General features: G+C 39.1%; 1 protein-coding gene across 2 annotated transcripts in view; it reads left to right on the top strand.

The window, feature by feature from the left end:
- Positions 1–26,649, top strand: part of SETD2 (SET domain containing 2, histone lysine methyltransferase) — a 133,699-nt gene that overhangs the window by 18,487 nt on the left and 88,563 nt on the right. For both annotated transcript variants that reach the window (XR_001155723.3, XM_012771078.3), the window contains exons 2-5: positions 11,406–11,421; positions 14,066–18,438; positions 21,277–21,408; positions 24,161–24,289. Coding sequence is in view for 1 of the 2 variants with exons in the window: in XM_012771078.3 (XP_012626532.3) it covers positions 11,406–11,421; positions 14,066–18,438; positions 21,277–21,408; positions 24,161–24,289 (4,650 nt within the window). In the remaining variant the exon portion in view is untranslated. The remainder of the gene's footprint in view (positions 1–11,405; positions 11,422–14,065; positions 18,439–21,276; positions 21,409–24,160; positions 24,290–26,649) is intronic.

Genomic DNA, 26,649 nt, shown 5'->3' with positions numbered 1-26,649 from the left:
CAAGCTTAACTAGGTAGGAAAGTATTGATGTTGTCAAATATTATTGAGTGCCTCCAATGTTCCAAGAGTGTTTTTGGCACTTAAATGCAGCTATGATCAGGATAAAACCAAATCCCTGTCCTAAAAAGGAGCTTATATTCTTGTGGGAAGAAACAGCACTATACCAAAATAAACAACCCTCATATTGATAAATGTTAGGAATAAAATATTATGAGATAGAATGATGGGAGAATCTCAGAGGAGATAACATTTGAGGTGTCATCTTTTTTTTTTCCATTTTTTAAAAATGTCATCATATTATGGGGGTATAAATGTTAAGGTTACATATATTGCCCATGCTCCCCTTCCCCCCTTGAGTCAGAGCTTCAAGCGTGACCATCCCCCAGATGTTGCATATCTCACTCATTATGTTTGTATATACCCATCCCCTCCTCCCACCTCCCACCCACCTGACACCCGATAAGTGTTATTCCTATATGTCCACTTAGGTGTTGATTCGTTAATACCAATTTGCTGGTGAGTACATGTGGTGCTTGTTTTTCCATTCTTGAGATACTTCACTTAGTAAAATGGGTTCCAGCTCTCTCTATCCAGGAAAATACAAGAGGTGCTATATCAGCATTGTTTCTTAAAGCTGAATAGTACTCCATGGCATACATATACCACATTTTATTAATCCACTCATGTTTTGATGGGCACCTGGGTTGTTTCCACACCTTTACGATTGTGAACTGTGCTGCTATGAACATTCGAGTGCAGGTGTCCCATTTGTAGAGTGTCATTTGATCTTTTGGGTAGATGCCCAGTAGTGGAATTGCTGGATCAAATGGCACATCTACTTGTATCGCTTTAAGGTATCTCCACATTACTTTCCACAGAGGCTGAACCAGTTTGCAGTCCCACCAGCTGTGTAGGAGTGTTCCTATCTCTCTGCATCCACACCAACATTTATGGGGACTTTTTTTTTTTTGAGACAGAGTCTCACTTGTTGCCCAGGCTAGAGTGAGTGCCATGGCGTCAGCCTAGCTTACAGCAACCTCAAACTCCTGGGCTCAAGCAATCCTCCTGCCTCAGCCTCCCAGTAGCTGGGACTACAGGCATGCGCCACCATGCCTGGCTAATTTTTTCTATATATATTAGTTGGCCAATTAATCTCTTTCTATTTATAGTAGAGACGAGGTCTCGCTCTTGCTCAGGCTGGTTTTGAACTCCTGACCTTGAGCAATCCGCCCGTCTTGGCCTCCCAGAGAGCTAGGATTACAGGCGTGAGCCACCGCGCCCGGCCTATGGGGACTTTTTGATAAAGGCCATTCTTACTGGAGATAAGTGATATCTCATTGTAGTTTTGATTTGCATTTCCCTCATGATTAGAGATATTGAGCATTTTTTCATATGTATGTTGGCCTTTATTCTGTCTTCTTTTGAAAATTTTCTGTTCGTGTCCTTTGCCCTCTTTTTGATAGGGTTGTTTGATTTTTCCTTGCTGATTTTCCTGAGTTCTAAATAAATTCTAGTTATCAGCCCTTTATCGGATGTGTAGCTTGTGAAAATTTTCTCCCATTCTGTCGGTTGTCTGTTTGCTCTCTTGGCAGTTTCTTTGGCTGTGCAGAAGCTTTTTTAATTTGTTCAGGTCCCATTTACTTATTTTTGTTGATGCTGTGATTTCCTTTGGATCATCTTCATAAATTCTTTGCTTAGGACAATGTCTAGAGGGGTATTTCTAATGTCTTCCTCTAGAATTCTAATAGTTTCACACCTAATGTTCAAGTCTGTTACCCAGCGTGAGTTGATTTTTGTAAGAGGCGAAAGGTGTAGGTCCTGTTTCAGTCTTCTGCGTGTGACTATCCAGTTTTCCCAGCACCATTTATTGAATAAGGATTCTTTTCCCCAGTGTATGTTTTTGTCTGCTTTGTTGAAGATTAGTTGGCTATATGAGGATGGTTTTCTATCTGGGTTCTCTGTTCTGTTCCACAGGTCAATGTCCCTGTTCATGTGCCTGTCCCAAGCTGTTTTAATTACTATAGCCTTGTAGTATAGTTTGAAATCTGGTAGATTGATATCTCCTATTTTGTTTTTATTGCTTAGGATTGATTTTGCTATACGGGGTCTTCTGTGGTTCTATACGAAGCATAAAACTATTTTTTCTATATCTGTGGAAAATGATGATGGTATTTTAATAGGGATTGCATTCACTCTGTAGGTCACTTTGGGTAGTATAGACATTTTAACAATGTTGATTCTGCCAACCATGAGCATGGTATATTCTTCCACCTGTTTACATCCTCTGCTATTTTTTTCCTCAGTGTTTCATAGTTCTCCCTGAAGAGGTCTTTTACCTCTTTAGTTAATGTATTCCTAGGTACTTTATTTTCTTTGTTGCTATTTTGAAGGGAATTGAGTCTTTGATTTGGTTCTCACTTGTACTGTTGTTGGTGTATATGAATGCCTCTGATTTCTGTGTATTGATTTTGTATCCTGAGACTTTACCAAATTCATTTATCAGTTCAAGGAGTCTCTTGGTTCAAACCTTGGGGTTTTCTAGGTATAATATCATGTCATCAGCAAAGAGTGAGAGTTTGATCTCTTCTGCTGCCATTTGGACACCCTTAATTCCGCTGTCTTGTCTGATTGCTGTAGTGAGGACTTCCAGCACTATGTTGAACAGAAGTGGAGATAGTGGGCAACCTTATCTTGTTCCAGTTCTAAGTGGGAATGCTTTCAATTTTTCCCCATTCAGTATGATATTGGCTGTGCATTTGTCATATATGGCTTGTATCATTTTTAGAGAAGCCCCGTCTATGTCTATTTTGTTAAGCGTTCTTATCATAAAAGGGTGTTGAATTTTGTCAAAGGTGTCATCTTTATTATTGAGAAGGAGCAGTCTGGAAAAAGTCTAGAGGGCATACTATTCCAAGAAGAAGGAATAGCAGGTGTAAAGGCCTGAACTAGAAATTAACTTGAATGTTTGAGGGAGAGAAAGGCAACTAATGTGGCTAGAACTTGGGGAATGAGAAGGAGGAACTATGGAAAGAGAGAAGGTCAGAAGATGTAAGCAGGTATGTGCCATGACCTTATTTATGCTTTTGAAAGATTACTAACTGGTTATGAAAAAAATTGATTCTAGGGAACAAGTGTAGGAGTACTGAGATATGTTAGATCCCATGAAATAGTAGTAGCTTTGACTAGTGTTGTAGTATAAGTGAAGGTGGGAAGTGATCAGAGTTGGGATGTGTTTCATAGTGGAACTTTTTGATGGATTAGACGTGGGCTGAGAGAGGAAAGAGAAAAATTAAGGACCAGGGAGGTTTTGGTCTGAGTAATTTGGTATAGGATAGTGTTACTTGCTGTTATAGGAAAGACTTAGGGGAGAACTGAATTAGGTGTATGGGTTCAATTTTCATCATTAGTTCAATTTTGACCATGTTATATTTGAGATAAATATGAGATTTCTAAGTAGAAATACCCATTGAGCAATTTGTATTTGGAGATGTGAGTTACTAGCCTGTAGTTGGTACCTAAAGCCATGAAACTGGATGAGATTAGGTAGGAGGGAAGTAGGGTGGAGGAGAGAAAAAGGCCAAGCTGGGACCAATTTTTGGGGCACCCAGCCTGTAGATAACTAGTAGGATAGGAAGAGCCAACAAATAAGATTAAGAAAGAGTAGCAGTGAGGGCAAGAGGAAGAACTGAAGAATGCAGTCTGTGAAAGCCTAGAAAAAAAATTGGTCACTGACTTTAAGATGTCACTAGTAACCCAAGAGAGGAAATACATAGAAAGTGGAAGTCCCTGAGGATTCAAGGGGATAGGACACTGGTGGGATCATTAGTTGAGAGTATATGTGGAGATTGTGGTAATAGAGATTTGGGAAAGGGGGAAATGTGTAAGATAGGAATCTGGGAGAGTAGGGAGGGAATTGAGAGTAGAAAGGGAATTGAGTGACAGTTTAGTAAGTGGCAGGGGCAGGATTCCAACCTAGTTATCAAAGTGTGATCTCTTTGCTGTATTACATTGCTACCCTAATAAGCAAAAATAATATTAAAAGTGTGCTTTCATGAAGGAGAACCAGGAAAGTTGAGACCAGGTTGAGCCAAAAAGGGAAGGTTAGAAAGCAAGTCCCTTATTAGCTTTTTCGTTTATGTCAATTATTATTTGTTACCTTATTATATTTATTATTGGTATACCTTTGTGCCTTGTACTTCAAGTAAGTATAAAATTCCTAGTGGGGTAGAAAGTGAACTAACATCTTACATTTGCAGTCCTAGCACTGCTCTCAAAAGGCTCCTTAAATAATTATTGAACAAATAGCCTTGTTATTGATATGAGAACTGATATTTAAGTGTTGCCTTTCTAAATTATGTTATTTAGCAATCCATCAGCGTGTTTCTGTGCAACTGAGATATGTTCTGATGCGGTTTTCATATTTGTCTTGAGCCCAGCTAACTCTTTCAGTTAGCTACGATACCCATTCCCACCAAAACTCTGACCTACGTAAAGATTAACTCAGTTTCTGTAGAAGAGGTTTGCAAATGTGTATGACTGGGCCAAACACAGCTAGGTAGATGTAATAAAAGTTCTAATTTTGAAGACTTTCTTCTGCCTGATGCACATTTTTATATCACCAAAGATCTGAAGCAGTTTAACTCTTGAGTGTATGATAGTGTAGGTGCTTAAATGTGTAAATATCAAAACATACATGACTTTATTTAGCTCATTACAATTTTCCCCCCACAATGAATGCTTCCACGTGCGCTTGCTGGGGAGCAGGTCAAGGATTTAGAAACCTAAAATGGGAACAAGACATGAGGGGTGGGGTGGGGTGGAACAGAGCAGGGTGGCAGGAGCAGTGAAAGTCCACTTCGTTCCTAATATGAAGATAATCACTTAGTATTAATAATTGAGAAGAGTTTCCTGTATTTCTCTGTCTTACTTGAGACAGGATCCAGCAAGCAGTTTTTTTCTAGGGAGTTTGGAGTACTACTTGAGTGTACCTCTAGGTTAGGCTGTGTTAAAAGCAACCTTATGAAATACTCTTCAGTTTGTCATTGGTGGCTTCCTTCCTTTTGTTGTCAACCAATTCTCCTGTCTGGAAAACTATATTGAAACTTCATCTGTATATGCTGATATCAAGTGATATCCAAGGCTTCAAATAGAGAAAAACAAGGTATAGAAACTTGTTTCCACTGTGTATATTTTCTCCTTAAAAAGATATGTCTGTGATTATATATGCACACAAACTTTTTTTTTTTTTTTGAGATAGTGTCTCACTCTTTTGCCCTGGGCTAGAGTGCTGTGGCGTCAGGCTAGCTCGTAGCAACCTCAAGCTCCTGGGCTCAAACGATCCTCCTGCCTCAGCCTCCCTAATAGCTGGGACTACAGGCATGTGCCACTGTGCCTGGCTAATTTTTTCTATATATTTTTAGTTGTCTAGTGATTGCTTTCTATTTTTTTTTTTTTTTTTTAGTAGAGACTGGGTCTCTCTCTTGCTCAGGGTGGTTTTGAACTCCCGACCTTGAGCGATCCTTCCACCTTGAACTCCAGAGTGCTAGGATTACAGGCATCAGCCACCACACCCGGCCCTGAAACTCTTAACAATGTCTTTTTCCACATGTACCCTGTGACGTAATAGAGATTTGTCTTGTATTGACATGGATTAATTAACATTTTAAAAATACAGTTCTTCAGCAAGCTGCAGATTTGCCTACTTTATAGACAATTGGCTGCAGTATTCCACTGGTGTTTTTTTTTCTGTAGTAGTTTTTCAAAAGATGAAGTAAGACTATTCTAGCATGATTTCATACTTGTTTTTGCATGCCTCCTTATTTTTCATGGTGGAAGTACAGGGGGTTTAATACTCCTCAGCTTCTGGCTCTCATGGCCTTGTTTTGTCAACTTTCCTTCAAAAACCCTATCCTTTGCTCTTGATATTATTTACCAAAGCAAGCGTTTTTTTAGTTAAAAACATTTGTGGGGCCGGGCGCTGTGGCTCACGCCTGTAATCCTAGCTCTTGGGAGGCCGAGGCGGGCGGATTGCTCAAGGTCAGGAGTTCAAAACCAGCCTGAGCAAGAGCGAGACCCCGTCTCTACTATAAACAGAAAGAAATTAATTGGCCAACTGATATATATATAAAAAAAAAATTAGCCGGGCATGGTGGCACATGCCTGTAGTCCCAGCTACTCGGGAGGCTGAGGCAGAAGGATCGCTTGAGCCCAGGAGTTTGAGGTTGCTGTGAGCTAGGCTGACGCCACGGCACTCACTCTAGCCTGGACAACAAAAGTGAGACTCTGTCTCAAAAAAAAAAAAAAAAAAAAACATTTGTGGCTGATTCTTGCTGTTAATTGTGGCCTCATAATTTCATTAATTTCTTCAAAAAGGTCTTGCCCCTTTATTGCTGCAGCAGTCTACTCTCTTGGCCACATCTAGGTCTTTTCTTCTGGAAGTGTACCCTAACTCTAAAATAGTGCTCTGATCATAATTCCCAATTTTTATACCCTATTTACCCTCCTCCTCTCTTCATTGGTTTCTACCAAATTTACTCTTTGAAGACCCTGATCTCTTGCCCCTACCCTGTTCCTTCACTTTATCAGCTTCCTTGAGATTTCATTCCCTATTATCTGTGGATATCTAGGTCAGTCATTTTAACATTCTTGGGAAGGCCTTCAGTTCTTTCAACCCCTCGTCTTATACCCCTCTTGTCCCACCCATCTTGCTGGATTAATTCACTAATGATTTCCTCTGATAGCTTAATGCTGTCAGCAGAAGTAGAAATAGGTGTGCTGATGAGCTCTATTATTAATTGGTAATGTCCAACTTTGGGCAGCAACACTGTGAGGATTACAGTCCATACCCGTTTCTGTTTCCCATACTTGAATTTCCTTCAAGTCTTTTACCCTGTTCTTCTTCTAGCTTTCAACTAAGGATCTCAGAAAAATAGAGGTCAAAGGGATTTGCTTGCTTTATTTTGAAACTTAACTATATCTTCACTTATTTGAATCACCTTCTCTTGAGATGACTCATTCATCAGCCTGTTTCCATACTTTCTCTGTGATCTAAATACCTTGGTTGGGCCGGCGCAGTGGCTCACGCCTGTAATCCTAGCACTCTGGGAGGCCTAGGCGGGCGGATTGCTTGAGGTCAGGATTTCGAAACCAGCCTGAGTGAGACCCCGTCTCTACTATAAATAGAAAGAAATTAATTGGCCAACTAATATATATAGAAAAAATTAGCCGGGCATGGTGGCGCATGCCTGTAGTCCCAGCTACTCGGGAGGCTGAGGCAGCAGGATTACTTGAGCCCAGGAGTTTGAGGTTGCTGTGAGCTAGGCTGACGCCAAGGCACTCTAGCCTGGGCAACAAAGTGAGACTCTGTCTCAAACAAACAAATAAATAAATAAATAAATAAATACCGTGTTTGCTCGCCAGCTCTATTTTTGATGAGAGTGGAAAGAAAGATACAAAATGGCTAAAAGGAAAACAAAGACCTCTGTTTAAGTAAAAAACACACACACATAAGTGTTAGAAAGCTCTATAGATGAAGATGTTAACATTTATTTCTGGATAGGTCGGATTGTGGACCTTTCCTTTTGCTTGTTTGCAGTTTGGTTTTTCTCTATTAACATTAAATGCTCTTTTTATTTATTTATTTATTTTTGAGACAGAGTCTCACTCTGTTGCCCGGGCTAGAATGCCGAGGCATCAGCCTAACTTACAACAACCTCAAACTCCTGGGCTCAAGCGTTCGTACTGCCTCAGCCTCCCGAGTAGCTGGGACTACAGACATGCGCCACCATGCCCGGCTAATTTTTTCTGTATATTTTTAGTTGGCCAATTAATTTCTTTCTATTTTTTTTTTTTTTTTTTTTAGTAGAGATGGGTCTTACTCTTGCTCAGACTGGTTTCGAACTCCTGACCTTGAGTGATCTGCCCACCTTGGCCTCCCAGAGTGCTAGGATTACAGGCATGAGCCACCATGCCCAGCCTAAATGCTCTTAATGATGAGGAAAAAGTTGATATTTTCCCCCAAAGTTTCTGAATGTATTAATACTTACATTTTTATTATAAATATTTTATTGTTTTAAGAGATAGGGTCTTGCTCTGTCACCCAGCCTGGAGTGCAGTGGTGCGATCATAGCTTGTTACAATTTCAAACTCCTGGGTTCAAGTAAACCTCCTGCCTCAGCCTCCTGAATAGCTAGGCTTGTAGGTGCACACCACCATGCCTAGCCAATTATTAAACTTTTTTCATAGAGGTGAGGTCTTGCTATGTTGCCCAGGCTGGTCTCAAACTCCAGGTCTCAAGTGATCCTCCTACCTTGACTTCCCAAAGTGCTGGGATTGTAGGTTTGAGCCACCATGCCTGGCTATAACATTTCATTTTACTATCAAGTTCTAGGAAATGTCTTGCCGTTTCTGTCAAGCAGTTCTTTGATTTTTTGAAATGGACCTCCATGGCTCCCTCTCCCCTCCTAATCCCACAAATTTATATTTCTTTAGTAGATTTCCATCACAGTTTGTCAGGGTTATTCTTTTCCATCTGTCTGCCCAAAATAGAACTGCTAAGGCTTAGGAAATAGTTCTGGTCACCTTAATATTTCTAGCATCTCATGTGTGTGGGAATAGTGCAGACAAACATGTGCTTAGACATCTCTTAACACCTTCTGTGTTCTTAAAATGCTCGGATTACTAATTTAAATCAAATGTAATATGCTGTAGGTTCTAATATGCCATCAGCTATAAGACACAATTATTTTATGAACCACTAAGAAAGGAAACAATTCTGTCAGTTAAACTTTGATGTCATTGATAGTATAATGCATCCTGTGGAGGTATTACATATGGGGAAAATGTATGTACAGCAGTTCTAACATCACATCTATGAGCATTTTAGTGATTTTGGAGTAGGAAAAAATGGTTAATCTTGGTACTGCTTCAGATCTCATTCATGTATTCCCAACTTTTTTTCCCCTCATTACTTGGTTTTATATGACTACCAGAGACATTGGTGAATGGACTGATTTACGATGAAGTCAGGCTTGCATTTGGGGAAAAGGGTTTTGTACATTTCTTATCAGGTGCATTTAAAAAAGATTGTTGTACTCTTGCCACTTAGCTTAAAGAGTGACCTGCTTAAAATACAAATCTGCCTCGCATGCTCTTTTGTATCTTACCTTTCTCCAAGCAGGTAGTCCCACAGTACACTGGTGCATTCCAGACTTTGGACTTTTGATTCCTCTTAGTCAGGATACTGTGTGGTTACTTTCATTAAAACATAACTCAGGCCGGGCGTGGTGGCTCACACCTGTAATCCTAGCACTCTGGGAGGCCGAGGCGGGCGGATTGCTCGAGGTCAGGATTTCTAAACCAGCCTGAGCAAGAGCGAGACCCCGTCTCTACTATAAATAGAAAGAAATTAATTGGCCAACTAATATATATAGAAAAAATTAGCTGGGCATGGTGGCACATGCCTGTAGGCCCAGGTACTGGGGAGGCTGAGGCAGGAGGATTGCTTGAGCCCAGGAGTTTGAGGTTGCCGTAGCTAGCAACCACGGCACTCACAGCTAGAGTGCCGTGAGGCCATGGCACTCTAGCCCAGGCAAGAGTGAGACTCTGTCTCAATAAAAAAAAAAAATAGCTGGGGGCCGGTACAGTGGCTCACGCCTATAATCCTAGCACTCTGGGAGGCTGAGGTGGGCGGATTGCTCAAGGTCAGGATTTCGAAACCAGCCTGAGCAAGAGCGAGACCCCGTCTCTACTATAAATAGAAAGAAATTAATTGGCCAACTAATATATATAGAAAAAATTAGCTGGGCATGGTGGCACATGCCTGTAGGCCCAGGTACTGGGGAGGCTGAGGCAGGAGGATTGCTTGAGCCCAGGAGTTTGAGGTTGCCGTAGCTAGCAACCACGGCACTCACAGCTAGAGTGCCGTGAGGCCATGGCACTCTAGCCCAGGCAAGAGTGAGACTCTGTCTCAATAAAAAAAAAAAATAGCTGGGGGCCGGTACAGTGGCTCACGCCTATAATCCTAGCACTCTGGGAGGCTGAGGTGGGCGGATTGCTCAAGGTCAGGATTTCGAAACCAGCCTGAGCAAGAGCGAGACCCCGTCTCTACTATAAATAGAAAGAAATTAATTGGCCAACTAATATATATAGAAAAATTAGCCGGGCATGGTGGTGCATGCCTGTAGTCCCAGCTACTCGGGAGGCTGAGGCAGTAGGATTGCTTGAGCCCAGGAGTTTGAGGTTGCTGTAAGCTAGGCTGACGCCATGGCACTCACTCTAGCCTGGGCAACAAAGCAAGACTCTGTCTCAAAAAAACATAACTAGGAGAGCCACACACTGTGATATGGAGCAGATGTACCCATAATGTGGAGTAGAGTCTTGCATTCTGCAAAGGGACTATTGAATGGTTACCAAAAAAGATTGAGAACCATTGTTCCATAAGATGAAATATGATTCTCCTCATGAAAAACCTGGCTACTGCCCCCCACTACTCTACATATTTGTTGGCGTCTTCCTGCCCTACACATTGTATCAGGTAATATTAAAGTGTTTATAGTTTCCTTAAACATACTCTATATTTTAATCTCTGTGCCTCTGCCTGGGATTTCCCTCTGCTTGGGGCATCTTCCCACACAATATTCTTCAAAAACCAATCCTCTCTATAGGAAAGATTCTTCCCACTAAACTGAATTGCTTATTGACTTCTTTGCTGCTACACTGTACATGTTTCTATCATTTATTTCATTACATTGGAATTACTTTTGTAACAAATTTGTAACTTACAGGAAACTGCAAACTTCCTTAAGGGCAGGGATTCTGCTTCATTCACTTTTGGTCTCCAGCACTTAGGGTAGTGCATGGCACTATCTTCAATAAATATATGTATACGGAGTACTATTCATCCATAAGAAACAATGGTGATATAGCACCTCTTGTATTATCCTGGATATAGCTGGAGCCCATTCTACAAGTGAAATATCCCAAGAATAGAAAAACAAGCACCACATGTACTCACCATCAAATTGGTTTTAACTGATCAACACTGAAGTGCACATATAGGAATAACATTCATCGGGCATGGGGGGGGAATGGGGGGAGGAGGGGATGGGTATATATATACATAATGAGTGCAGTGCGCACTGTCTGGGGGATGGACACGCTTGAAACTCTGACTGGGGAGGGGAGGACAAGAGCAATATGCATAACCTAAACATTTGTACCCCCGTAATAAGCTGAAATAAAAAATTTGTTAAATCAAGTGTAACCAAGGCTATGAAGGAATGGACAGTCCATATAGAATATAAGTATCTTAAATTCTCATAAAAACAGCTCTCATTTAAGTCATTTTTAAGTATTCATGATTTCATTTTATTCTTTTGCATGTTTTCTTGGCTGAATGGAAATAGAGAAGAAGAAAATGAGGTAAGTTAATTTAACTAGTATTTAAGTATAATTTAGTCATTCAGTGATTATAGGATTGACCTCTAAATACATTTTAGAGATTGGGTAAAAGCTGAAAACACTCAAAAAAGAGCTTCAAACGCTTTAAAAAAGGTGGAGGAAGCTGGCAGCTCTGGTGATAGCTCTTACCTATTTTTATGTACTGAGCTTCCATGTGAGATTTAATTTGAAAAGTAGATTGTGTTTCTTAATAATAATTGGAAACCATTGCTCTGTAATAGTGCATGTGAAAACATTTACTTTACCACTTGGATGGTTACTACGTAATTTTGAAAATTGATTTCAGATTTTATGTTGACGGGAATATTATTCTCTTCAATAGCCAAAGTTGATTAAAGGACATCAATTAGAAAAATTTTGATGCTAGCAAGTAAACTATCTTTAATTTTGGCTTGAGTTTATTCCTACAGATTTTTCTAATGTTCTTTTTACAACCTAGGTTATGCCTTTAACTTCTAAAGCCCACCATTTTCTTTTTTTTTTTTTTGAACGAAATCCTACAGATGTATGGCCCACCATTTTCTTAGGTGATTTGGCAAATAATGGAGGGAGAAATCATCTTAGATATATACTTTGTATAATAATTGTGCTGCTGATATGGTAGTATCAGAGGATAATCAGCATTATCTGCATGTGTGGGGCCCAGGCCGAGACAGTGGCTGTGTGTCAGGGTAAAATTTCCAGGAAGGCAGAAGGCCTACTCCTTATTTGGTTACCTTATCTGTAAAATGAGTGAGGTTGGAGGCTCCTCTATACCAGTGATTTCCCAAACCTGAGAGAATTGCCTATGGTGCTTGTATCAAAACAAAACAGAGGCTGGGCCGGGTGGCTAATGCCTGTAATCTCAGCACTCTGGGAGGCTGAGGCAGGAGGATCGCTCAAGATCAGGAGTTCGAAACCAGCCTGAGCAAGAGCGGGACCCCGTCTCTATTAAAAACAGAAAGAAATTAATTGGCCAGCTAAAAATATATAGAAAAAATTAGCCAGGCATGGTGGCATGTACCTGTAGTCCTAGCTACTTGGGAGACTGAGACAGGAGGAGTGCCCAGGAGTTTGAGATGGCTGTGAGCTAGGCTGACACCGCAGCACTCTAGCCCAGGCAACGGAGTGAGACTCTGTTTCAAAAAAAAAAAAAAATCAAACTTTCTTGCCTGACCCTAGAGCTCATTACTTCAAATTGATATTCCATATAGTATGGATTGTAGATCAGTATTTTATCTTTTATTTATTTATGTACGTACATATAGAGGCTCACTCTGTTGCCCAGTCTAGAGTGCTATGGCATCAGCCTAGCTCACAGCAACCTCACACTCCTGGCTCAAGTGATACTGCCTCAGCCTCCTGGGTAGCTGGAACTACAGGTGTGTGCTATAACACCCTGCTAATTGTTCTATTTTTTTGTTGTTGTTGAGACAGGCTCACACTAGTCTTGAACTCCTGACCTCAGGTGATCCTCCCACCTCAGCCTCCCAGAGTGCTAGGATTATGTGCCTGAGCCCCTGCTCCCGGCCTAGTATTTTTATTAATATTATGTACCCAACTGATTCTATGTGATGCCAGGAGACCACCGGGTTTTTTTTAGTTCAGTGTGTCATTGTAGCTCACTGCATCCTCAAATTCCTGGGCTTTGGCGATCCTCTGGCTTCAGCCTCCTGAGTAGCTGGGACTATAGGCATGCACTACCATGCCCTGGCTAATTTTTTCTATTATTAATAGAGATGGGGTCTTATTCTTGCTCAGGATGGTATCGAACTCCTGACCTCAAGTGATCCTCTTGCCTTGGCCTCCCAGAGTGCTACGGTAATAGGCATGAGCTAGTGTGCTCCGCCAAGACCACTGATTTTGATGACCTCTGATGTTTTGTCTGTGATGGAACATAAGAACAAACTATTTTGAGTACTGAGATGTTAGCTATTGCCCTTTATACACGTGTCATTTAGATACATATTAGGCTTTAAAATTTTTTTGCTAAAAAATGCTACCTGAAAAAATTATAAAACCAAATAAATTTTTTTATGTGAAAGAACAAGAGTGGAAAAATATGGGTACTTTGTGAAGTTGGGAGTGGATACTTAGGGTTTTTTTTGTTTTGTTTTGTTTTTTTGTTTTTTTTGTTTTGAGACAGAGTTTCCCTTTGTTGCCCAGGCTAGAGTGAGTGCCATGGTGTCAGCCTAGCTCACAGCAACCTCAAACTCCTGGGCTCAAGCAATCCTGCTGCCTCAGCCTCCCAAGTAGCTGGGACTACAGGCATGTGCCACTATGCCCAGCTAATTTTTTCTATATATATTAGTTGGCCAATTAATTTCTTTCTATTTATAATAGAGACAGGGTCTTGCTATTGCTCAGGCTGGTTTCGAACTCCTGACCTCGAGCAATCCGCCTGCCTTGGCCTCTCAGAGTGCTAGGATTACAGGCTTGAGCCACCGCGCCTGGCCCCATAATAGAGTTTTAAAAAATTCTTGTTTAGCTTAGTGAAATTCATACTGTTTGTTATTAAAAAAGGGATTTTCATTGCTCTGACTGGTAAACATTTTAAACTGTGATGCTAGGCATTTGAAAGTAGCCATTTGTTTTAGAAGTAATTGCTTGTTTTGTTCATTTATAGGCAAAGATTGAAAATGTGCAGAAAACAGGTTTCATCAAAGGACCAGTATTCAAAGGTGTTGCTTCTAGTCGATTTTTGCCCAAAGGCACTAAGACAAAAGTTAACTTGGAGGAACGGGGACGACAGAAGGTGTCATTCAGCTTTAGCCTTACAAAGAAAACTTTGCAGAATAGGTTTCTCACTGCACTTGGGAATGAAAAGCAAAATGATACTACCAACTCCCCAGCTGTACCTCTCCAAGTAGACTCAACCCCTAAAATTAAAATGGACCTTGGTGATACCTTATCTACTACAGAAGAATCTTCCCCACCAAAATCAAGGGTGGAATTAGGCAAAATTCATTTTAAGAAACATCTGCTTCATGTAACAGCCAGGCCACTGCTGGCTACTACCACAGCAGTAGCATCGCCGCCTTCTACGACAGTCCCAGCAGCCATAGCAGAATCAACAACTATAGACTCACCACCCTCATCTCCACCTCCACCACCTCCACCTCCACCTCCTCAATGCACAACACCTTCACCACCAGCACCAGTAACCGAGCCAGTGGCCTTGCCACACATGTCAATGACAGTTCTAATGACAACACCGGGACCCTTACCAGTAGATGTAGCAGTTAGAGCTCTGAAAGAACCACCAGTTATAATTGTACCAGAATCTTTAGAAGTGGATACTAAGCAGGACACTGTATCTAATAGTTCAGAAGAACATATAACTCAAAATTTGAATGAGCAAGCAGATATTCCCTCTCAAAAAGAAGATTCCCATATTGGGAAGGAAGAAGAAATTCCTGATAGTTCTAAGATAAGTCTGAGCTCTAAAAAAACAAGTTCTAAGAAGAAATCCTTACAATCTGAAGGCACCTTTCTTGGTTCAGAATCTGATGAAGATTCTGTACGGACTTCTTCAAGTCAGAGATCACATGATATAAAATTTTCAGCAAGCATTGAAAAGGAAAGAGATTTAAAAAAGAGCTCAGCACCTTTAAAAAGTGAGGATTTAGGGAAATCTTCACGATCTAAAACAGAGAGAGATGATAAATATTTCAGCTACTCAAAACTTGAAAGAGATACTCGGTATATGTCTTCCCGATGTAGATCAGAAAGAGAGCGAAGGCGGAGCAGATCTCGTTCTAGGTCTGACCGAGGCTCTAGAACTAGTTTATCCTATTCCCGGTCAGAACGATCTCATTATTATGACTCTGATCGTCGCTACCACAGGAGTTCCCCTTATCGAGAGAGGACACGCTATTCTCGGCCATATACAGATAACAGGGCACGAGAGAGTTCTGACTCAGAAGAAGAGTATAAGAAGACATACTCAAGGCGCACCTCATCTCATTCTTCCTCCTACAGAGACCTAAGGACATCATCATCTTATTCTAAATCTGATCGGGACTGTAAAGCTGAGACCTCTTACTTAGAGATGGAGAGAAGAGGAAAGTATTCTTCAAAACTAGAAAGAGAATCCAAAAGGACTTCAGAAAATGAAGCAATGAAAAGATGTTGTTCTCCCCCTAATGAACTGGGATTCCGACGGGGGTCATCATATTCCAAGCACGATAATAGTGCTTCCCGTTATAAATCTACCCCTTCAAAACCTACACCCAAGTCTGATAAATTTAAAAATTCTTTCTGTTGTACAGAATTAAATGAGGAAATCAAACAGTCTCATTCTTTTAGTTTACAGACTCCTTGTTCAAAAGGTAGTGAGTTGAGAATGATTAATAAAATTCCTGAAAGAGAAAAGACAGGGTCCCCATCTCCATCACATGAGTTAAATGATTCACCTACTTTAAAAAAGCTAGATGAATCACCTATTTTTAAGTCTGAATTCATAGGACCTGATAGCCATGATAGTATTAAGGAATTAGACTCTTTATCTAAAGTGAAGAATGATCAGTTAAGAAGTTTTTGTCCCATAGAATTAAATGTAAATGGATCTCCTGGAGCAGAATCTGGTTTGGCAACATTTTGCACTTCTAAAACAGATGCTGTTTTGACGACTTCTGATGATAGTGTGACTGGATCAGAGGTATCCCCTTTGGTCAAAGCATGCATGCTGTCTTCAAATGGATTTCAGAATATTAGTAGATGCAAAGAAAAGGACTTGGATGATACTTGTGTGCAGCACAGTAAATCAGAAAGCCCATTTAGGGAAACAGAACCTGTGGTGTCACCACAGCAAGATAAACTCATGTCTTTGCCAGTAATGACTATAGATTATTCCAAAACAGTAATTAAAGAACCAGTTGATACAAGAGTTTCTTGCTGTAAAACCAAAGATTCAGATATATACTGTACTTCAAATGACAACAACCCTTCGTGTTATTCAGAAGCTGAAAATATTGAGCCTTCAGTTATGAAGATTTCTTCAAACAGTTTTATGAATGTGTATTTGGAATCAAAACCAGTTGTATGTGACAATAGGAATCTGACAGATCACTCAAAATTTGCATGTGAAGAATATAAGCAGAGTGTTGGTAGCAGTAGTTCAACTCCTGTTAATCATTTTGATGATTTATATCAACCTCTTGGGAGTTCAGTTATTGCTTCATCTCTTCAGAGTCTTCCACCAGGAATAAAGGTGGACAGTTTAACTCTCTTGCCATGTGGAGAAAACACATCTCCAGTTCTGGATGCAGTGGTGAAGAGTAAAAAAAGCAAAGAGTTTCTGAAACATGCAGGTAAAGAAACAATGGAAGTAGGTAGTGGCCTTCCTGATTCAGGAAGGGGATTTATTTGCTGGGAGAACAGGCATAATAATGGTTTATCTGGGAAATGTTTGCAAGAGGCTCAAGAAGAAGAGAATTCTATATTGCCTGATAGAAGAGGAAGACCAGAAATCTCTTTAGATGAAGGAGAAAGAGGACATGCACATACTTCTGATGATTCAGAAGTTGTACTTTCTTCTTGCGATTTGAATTTAACCATGGAAGATACTGGTGGTAGTATAACTTGTACCTTAAAATGTGATAGTAGTGGTCATGCTCCAGAAATTGTGTCTACTATCCATGAAGATTATTCTGGTTCTTCTGAAAGTTCAAGTGATGAAAGCGATTCAGAAGATACAGATTCTGATGACAGCAGTATTCCAAGAAACCGTCTCCAGTCTGTTGTGGTTGTGCCAAAGAATTCTACTTTGCCCATGGAAGAAACAAGTCCTTGTTCTTCCCGGAGCAGTCAAAGTTACAGACACTATTCTGACCACTGGGAAGATGAGAGATTGGAACCAAGGAGATATTCATACGAGGAAAAATACGAGAGTATAGCAAGTAAAGGCTGTCTTCAAACTGAGAAATTCTTCCTTCATAAAGGATCAGAGAAGAATCCAGAAATTTCTTTTACACAGTCAAGTAGAAAACAAGTAGAAAACCACCTGCCAGAAATTGCTCATCCTCAGAGTGATGGGGTTGATAGTACAAGTCATACAGATGTGAAATCTGACTCTCTAGGACACTCAAATTCAGAGGAAGCAGTAAAAGCTAAAATATCTTCTAGACAGCAAGAAGAGCTGCCAGTTTATTCTTCTGATGATTTTGAAGATGCCTCAAATAAGTCTTGGCAACACACCACTTTCACTAACAGGCCAGACAGTAGACTGGGAAAAACAGAGTTGAGATTTTCTTCATCTTGTGACATCTCCCGTATGGATGGCTTGCACTCATCAGAAGAGCTTAGAAACCTAGGGTGGGACTTCTCTCAACAAGAAAGGCCTACTACCACATATCAGCAACCTGACAGTAGCTATGGAGCTTGTGGTGGACACAAGTATCAGCAAAGTGCGGAACACTATGGTGGGACACGAAATTACTGGCAAGGCAATGGCTACTGGGATCCAAGATCAGCAGGTAGATCTCCGGGAACTGGGGTTGTATATGATCGAATTCAAGGACAGGTACCAGATTCCCTAACAGATGACCGTGAAGAGGAGGAGAATTGGGATCAACAGAGTGGATCCCACTTTTTAAGCCAGTCCAGTAAATTTCTTCTTTCCTTTCAGAAAGATAAGGGATCTGTACAAGCACCTGAAATAAGCAGCAATTCCATTAAGGACTCTTTAGCTATGAATGAAAAGAAAGATTTTTCAAAAAACGTAGAAAAAAATGATATCAAAGATAGAGGGCCTCCTAAAAAAAGGAGGCAGGAATTGGAGAGTGATTCTGAAAGTGATGGTGAACTTCAGGACAGAAAGAAAGTTAGAATGGAGATAGAGCAGGGAGGGTCATCAGTGTTCCCAGGCTCTGCACTGATTGGGCCTTCCTGTGTCATGGATGACTTCAGGGACCCACTGCGATGGAAGGAATGTGCCAAGCAGGGGAAGATGCCTTGTTACTTTGATCTTATCGAAGAAAATGTTTATTTAACAGAAAGGTAAGCCTAATTTATACTTGACAAATTTTAACCTACTTTTTGTTTAAAAAAAATTAGCTTTTCAACAATTCTTAACCATATGAAAGAGTTATATGATAAAATGTAAATTAAAAACTCTAAAGTGTTTTTATTTAGATTTGATAGTGTAGATTCCCTCCCCCCATTTTTTTCTTCCCAGGGAAAATGATACCTAATTTTTTTCTCTTGTTACTACTTTGGTTTTAAAAGTATAATTTAGGCTAGCCTAGTTTTTCTCTAATTCCTTTTACATGTGAAAGTGTGACAGAAAACGAAACAAAACCCCAGCAAAATAGTCTACTCTTAGAGAAGAAAAAAGTAGTTATGTTGAATTTTTTTCTTAACCTTTCAAAAATGTGCAGAATGAAGTGTCTAGGTCCTTTATAAAGATGGAACTAGACTAGGACATAGTTTTCTCCTGTAAGTTTTTTTTTTTAAAGCTTATTGATAATAGATTAAATCAGGCAATAGCATAACAAATATTTTACAAATGGTAAAATGGTTTATCAAAAATCCCTAACACAAAATAAGGTATAATGAGAGTAGGAATAATGACTAAATAGTCTTCTAGAGCAGAGCTTCACAGTCTGTTTTAACTTTTACCTCCTCCTTGATAATTTTCTCATTTTCCTGATACAAATATATGTTGAATGTGCTTAAAAAAGAAAACACTATACTTTCCTACCTACTCACCCCCCGCCTTTTGGAAATTTTCCTCCTAGTTGAGAATCAACCTAGCCATCATGCTTATGAGCATTCAAAATTTTATTAAATTGAAGAAATTTTCCACTGTGGAGAAGGTAAAAGACTTCATTTTAAAGTTAGGTCCCACCAGAAGTTTTTTTCTATTAAAAAATAACCTTTATTTTTTATGTTGTAGAGAGACTCTTACACTATATTCATTTACATCCAGTTGTAAATTAGGTTTACATTTAAAATTGTATATTTTAAGTAGTACATTTTAGGAATTATGTAACTGGTGGATCTTACAGGGTCCCCGTAAAAGAGTATAAAATAAAACTAATCAGCTCAATCCTCTAGCTTTTCTTCAGCAGTGAGAATCAGGTATATATGTGTGTGTTGAGGGAGGAATCAGATATATGATAGTGTCATATAGATTTGGTTGGTGGAGGAGGGCCTCCACCATTTTGGAGTGGAAAGCATTTATATATATTCAGCATTTTAGAGTGCCTGTTACATGTTAGGCATTTAGGATGCACCAAGAAGATGTTGTAAAAATAGTATGGAATAATGAAAAAATTTTTTTATGTCTGTTGACATAAATCTGTGCCCATTAGTCTTAATCTGGCCTTCTAGAGCAATACAAAATAAAGTTGTTGCTGATTCTTCAGAATAATATCTTTTTAAGTACTTGGAAATAGATATTTTGTTTAGTCATCTTTAGGCTAAGCATATTCATATACTTATTAATGAATTGTATCCTTAGTTGGTCAAGAAGGATCATTCTTTTAACCTAAACTTAGTTGAAACTATCACTATACTCTTTAGGTAATTTATAAAACTGGGGCTAGAATATAACACATTTAGGATTAAATCAGATTAGAGTTAGGGATTAAGATAGCCACTTAAAACAGCTATGTTCTCCGTCCCCATTTGATAGTGAGAATGAGTTATAGTTCCCTTATCTGAAGCAGGTCTTTTTTGACCACCCTTGATTTTATTTTTTTGACCAAGATCGAAAAATAGAGTTCAACAAAAAGGCCAATAAATAATCACATTTTCACCTTTGTTTTGAAAACTCTGAATGTGTTTTTATGAACTCAATCAAATTTGAGCAGTTTCCTTTCCCCTCCAAAATAAGTTTGTCTGCATTGGAAAAGTTGAGCCTTCTGAAAACTTTATCTGCTTGCTCCATAATTACATTTCATTTTTTTAAAAAATCTTTCTATTTTCTTTTAAATAAGATTTATACAAGTGTGATATTACTGAAGGGTTCTCTAAAAGATTTGATTGAATTAAAAGTCTTAACTTAAAAGCCTTAATTTTCTAGAAACTCCTTTTTTTTCTCAACCTTTTATTTCAAGTATTAATTGTTCATCTATGAGGTCTGATTCTTTTTTTTTTTTTTGAGACAGAGTCTCACTTTGTTGTCCAGGCTAGAGTGAGTGCCGTGGCGTCAGCCTAGCTCACAGCAACCTCAAACTCCTGGGCTCAAGCGATCCTCCTGGCTCAGCCTCCTGAGTAGCTGGGACTACAGGCATGCACCACCATGCCCGGCTAATTTTTTATATATATATCAGTTGGCCAATTAATTTCTTTCTATTTATAGTAGAGACGGGGTCTTGCTCTTGCTCAGGCTGGTTTTGAACTCCTGACCTCCAGCAATCCGCCCGCCTCGGCCTCCCAGAGAGCTAGGATTACAGGCGTGAGCCACCGCGCCCGGCCGAGGTCTGATTCTTAAACTTAACTTTAACCAACTGTGTCACTATTTGAAACACCTGAGTTTTCCTATTTTCCCTTGAGCCCAATATGACTTTAATACTTCAGTTTCGTCAGACTTCAAGGCTTAACTAACCTAGACTAGGAAATAAGGGCTGAGTTCCAAAATGATAGTCTTGAACTCATCCCATCTTCCCCATATGCCAAGGTTAAGGTTGCCTCTCTCATCTTTTTTCCAACACAGTACTTAGGGTTTTTCGTCTCACAAATGCTAGTGATTAGATGTTTTCTTTCTTTTGAATGGTTGATTTATAGGAATCATTAAATGTGAAACTAATGATATTTAGCACATATTTGAATGTAGATGTTATATCATTGCCAGATTTATTTAACCAGTTTTTATGAAATTTTATCCAATAGAAAGAAGAACAAATCCCATCGGGATATTAAGCGAATGCAGTGTGAGTGTACACCTCTTTCTAAAGATGAAAGAGCTCAAGGTGAAATAGCATGTGGAGAAGATTGTCTTAATCGTCTCCTCATGATTGAATGGTAAGTAAATTAGAATGCTCTGCTTTTGCTCAATCCCTGTTTGTTGTTTTGTTTTTGTTTTAAGACTCAGGGTCTCAGTCTCTATCACCCAGGCTACAATGCAGTGGTACAGTCCTAGCTCACTGTAACCTCAAATTCTTGGGCTTGAGCCATCTTGCCTTAGCCTCCTGAGTAGCTAGGAGTACAGGTGTACACCACCACATCCAGCTAATTTTTATTTATTTATTTATTTTTGTTTAGAGAGACGAGGTCTCACTATATTGGCCAGGCTGGTCTCAAACTCCTGGCCTTAAGTGATCCTCCTGCCTTGGCGCCTCCCCAAAGGGCTGAGACTGCAATCTTGAGCCACCGCGCTCAGCCAACCCCTTTATTAAATGTCTCTAAATATCAAAAAGAATGATCAATAAGGGTAAAATTTAACTTTCTTCCTATGGAAACATTATCATATTCAGTGGATGAATATTTATAAATTCATCCACAATAAAATCTCTGATGGATAGTAGAAAACAAATATTAATAAGGGGACAAATTTCCCTTGCACGGTTCAATAAGGTTATAATACCTGGCATGCTTTGTGTGCTTTATAAATAGTCCTATTACTAATAACATTATAATATTTATTTTTATTCAGTGCCCTTTTATCTCCTATAATGTTCATGTCCTGAGAGATAAATGTTGGTGTTTTTAGCTTTTACTATAAAATGAGATAAAACCCTAGCATTTTGTAAATGCATAAAGTGCAAACCTCAGTCCCTTTTTGTAATCTTTTAATGCCTATGCCAACATAGGTAGACGTTTTCCTCCTTTTATGTATATAAGTAAAATCTTACTGTATGTACCTTCTTGGATTTGCTAATCAGAACTATACTTACAGGTCTACCTAAATCTTTCTCTTGGCTGCATTATATATTCTATTTTTAACTAACCTATAATTATTAATCTTCTATTGACAGACATTTGCTTCCATATTATTAGGAACAGTAGATATATTTACATTAGAAAAATGTTTGATACTTTTTTCTATATTTCTACAAAAATTTGATAAATTTTTTTTAAAAATCTGATGAAAAATTTATCCTGTTTTTAACATGGAAAAAGTATTAAGGTGATTTTTGGTGTAGATACTTTATTTATTGATTGATTGATTGATTGATTGATTGAGACAGAGTCTCACTTTGTTGCCTGGGATAGAGTGCTGTGGCTTCAGCCTAGCTCATAGCAAACTCCTGGGCTTAAGCAATCCTCCTGCCTCAGCCTCCCGAGTAGATGGGACTACAGGCATGCACCACCATGCCCGGCTAATTTTTTCTATATGTTTTTAGTCGGCCAATTTCTTTCTATTTTTAGTAGAGACAGTCTTGCTCTTGCTCAGGCTGGTTTTGAACTCCTGACCTTGAGGGATCCTTCCACCTTGGCCTCTTAGAGTGCTAGGATTACAGACAGGAGTCACCTCACCAGCCAGCCAGCAGATACCTTTTTTTTTATTGTTAATGAAATGTTTTTTTTTAAAAGCTTGGTTTTTGTTTTGCTCATGTTAGAGTATCGCAAAAATAAAATATTTATACCTAGAAAAAATAACAAAGAGCATTTTTGGTACTGTTTTATCCAAACAAAAATTTGAGGTGACAGTACAGATATACAAAGAGGAGATAAGATTGGCTAGCACTATTCTAATTTGATATTGTTGCCCTAGTAAATCTTCTGAATTTTCCTGCCAACCTTGTTAAACATATATGAAGTGCAGAATTTCTTTCTTCATGTTATTCCCTCACTTGAGCTTTTAGTAGTTCTCTTGTCCTCAGGATACAACATAGCCTTGTATTTAGAACCCTTTGTAGTATATAACCAGCCTACCTTTCTATCCTTCAGCAATCTACATTTTTTATCACTTAGCTGTTTTATTCCCTTTTCCCAAGTAGGCCTTGTTTGCTATTTCTGCATACTGGCGGGGACAGATCTATCTCTAGCTCTCTTTATCTATTCATATCCTATGTATCATTAAAGATTCTGCATTAATCCTCTTTCCTCCTGATAGCTTTCCTTCACTACCTCACTCTCAGGTGAATCCTCCATCCTTTGAACATTAGTAAAGATGTTATTTACTGCTGGTTTGATAATAAATAATAGTGTAGTAGAAATGATTGGTAATTTCTGTTGTAGCGTTAATCAGCATTAAAAGCCTTTGTATGTGTCAGCTTTAGAATATTAAGAATTCTTTGAATGTTTGATTTTATTATCTTTACTCTAGGATCCATGGGAAAAGAGCCTTACCATATTACATTGCATTTAATCTGAATAGGGCTATTTTTAATGACTTTGGTTTCTCTAAAATGTAGATCAAGTATTAATAGTTCACTGCATTCAAAAGACTAAATTAATGGTGATTGGCGTGGGATATAAGGGAAAGTGCACTGATACAGTTAGCTCTGCAGAGTTGTCGATGTACTGCAAGCTTACATGCGGCCTGGAAATGTATCCGGGGCACCCAGGGAATGATAGACAAATCTTTTTTGTGATGACCAGATGACAAGGCTGTATTTTGGATATGATGTGTTTAACAATGTAGACACTTGGTTCTGAGGAATCCCTTTGTGCTGTAAAGTAATTATTAAGGAAGGCTCACTTAGAGTTAACCACGTATATGCTAATTATACCATAAAAATATGTACACATATAGTTACACAACACATTCTAGTGAAAATATTTTGGTTCTTTTGCTACTTTAAAGAATTAATTTTCACCCATTTCTCAGTTCTTCTCGGTGTCCAAATGGGGATTATTGTTCCAATAGACGGTTTCAGAGAAAACAGCATGCAGATGTGGAAGTCATACTCACAGAAAAGAAAGGCTGGGGCTTGAGAGCTGCCAAAGATCTTCCTTCGTAAGTTCTGACTTGATCAACTTTCACTTCATTTTTGTGTTATTGAACTTGTAGGAAAATAATTTCTCTGTTACACTAATGTTTAATAATGATTATTGTATAGAATGACTACCTGTTAGCGCCTTTATAGGAAAAAGAATTTTCACCTCTGCTAGGAAATTTTAAAAAACAACCACCCTTCTGTCTATATAGGAAGAACATATTGGTCATTTTGACATTTGGACTACATAGGTCTTTTTTGTCTGATGGTTATGTTTCCTTTAATTTCACGTAATTATCAAGTGTTTGCTATAGACTCCCAGAATCGCTGTGAAGCTATATTAAAAGGAGTTGGAACAGAATCTATTAGTGCATATAAAATTGAGTTGGCATAAGTGTATAGGAGAGTATCAGAGCATATCAAGGCAAATAATTAAAGCATACTTGATATATACCCAGTAAACATTTGTTAATCGAATAAATGTTGCCCTTCGTCTAATTCATGTAAGTTTTGAATGTAATGCCTCAAGAGGTTCACTTTTATTTTCTACTATGTTCGGTATTTCCTTGAAATGCTTAATTTTCTTATTAGCATGTTTAAATATTCTTAATGAAAATTGAGTGCCTTTTTACGTTGAAGTTAAAGATGTACAGAGTATGTGTGGTTATGGTTGAAAATTTTTAAAAATGCATAAAAGAAAACAAGAAAATAAAATATTTACTAGATTCTCATAATTCAGACACAACTATTCTTTCAGAATCCTCTAAGCATCTGGCCATACTTGGATGGGAATTGGGGGGGGGTGGAGCCAGGGAGGTTTAATCCATTTATTATGGGGATTCAAATCAACCAAGTATTAAGGCAGTAATTTAGTTTTTCCCCCCTCTGCTTGTCATCCCTTAGCAGTAATTTAGTTTTATGATAGAAATCTTCATATATCTTTTGAAAGCCAAATTGTTCTTTTTTTCTTATGAAAATAGGAAATGTTGTTCTTACCAGTCTATCTTTTGGGAACCCAACCAGACAAAACATGTTTTGTTATATAAAAAAGTGGGTAGTAGGAAACTCATAGATTTTTCCCTCACTACAAAGTGTTAACAAAACTTCTTTTTTTTTTTTTTTTTTGAGACAGAGTCTCACTTTGTTGCCCAGGCTAGAGTGAGTGCCGTGGCGTCAGCCTGGCTCACAGCAACCTCAATCTCCGGGGCTCAGCAATCCTACTGCCTCAGCCTCCCGAGTAGCTGGGACTACAGGCATGCGCCACCATGCCCGGCTAATTTTTTCTATATATATATATTTTTTTTTTAGTTGGTCAATTAATTTGTTTCTATTTTTGGTAGAGACGGGGTCTCGCTCAGGCTGGTTTCGAACTCCTGACCTTGAGCAATCCGCCCGCCTCGGCCTCCCAAAGTGCTAGGATTACAGGCGTGAGCCACCGCGCCCGGCCTTAACAAAACTTCTTGACTCATTACTGATTATTATTATTATTTCTTTGAAGTAAATATCTCACAGAATTGTCTCATCATGTCCCATATCCAATTCATTCGATCCTTTATAATATTTTAGACAAATAATTGGCTAATCTTCCTTTGAACACTGTTAATGGCATAAAACTCATTACTTCTCAGTGTAGCCGAGTGCATTTTCTAAAATCACTAACTCTAGTCCAGATATTGGTTTTCAAAAATGCCTTCTTTTTTTTTTTTTTTTTTTTTTGAGACAGAGTCTCGCTTTGTTGCCCAGGCTAGAGTGAGTGCCGTGGCGTCAGCCTAGCTCACAGCAACCTCAAACTACTGGGCTCAAGGGATCCTCCTGCCTCAGCCTCCCAAGTAGCTGGGACTACAGGCATGTGCCACCATGCCCGGCTAATTTTTTGTATATATTAGTTGGCCAATTAATTTCTTTCTATTTATAGTAGAGACGGGGTCTCGCTCTTGCTCAGGCTGGTTTCGAACTCCTGACCTCGAGCAATCCGCCCGCCTCGGCCTCCCAGAGAGCTAGGATTACAGGCGTGAGCCACCGCGCCCGGCCCAAAAATGCCTTCTTTTATTCTGCTCAAGCCAGCCAGGCTTTCTCCTTGCGAGTAATTTTTTTTTTTTTTTTTTTAAGGTACTACAATTTGGGCACAAGGGATAATAGTGGTTTATGTGTCTGGACACTGGTTCTTGGTAGAGTCTGCACCAGCATTGCTTCAAACCTGATCTAAATTCTTGTTATGTGCAGCAGGAACTCTGATAGCTCAGGATCCCTCTTATATTATGGGGGAAAAGACTGGGAATAGGAGGAGAGAATGTGTGACTGGTTCACAGAGCACATTAAAATTTCCTAAAGCTCTTAAGCTTTCTTTGGCCATACAGAAAGAATCCTGCTTTGGTAAAAT

Source organism: Microcebus murinus, chromosome 1 (genome assembly GCF_040939455.1).
Source record: "Microcebus murinus isolate Inina chromosome 1, M.murinus_Inina_mat1.0, whole genome shotgun sequence".
Taxonomy (NCBI): Eukaryota; Metazoa; Chordata; class Mammalia; order Primates; family Cheirogaleidae; genus Microcebus; species Microcebus murinus.
Note: the sequence above shows the minus strand (reverse complement) of the source record. Positions and strands in the feature narration are given on the sequence as shown.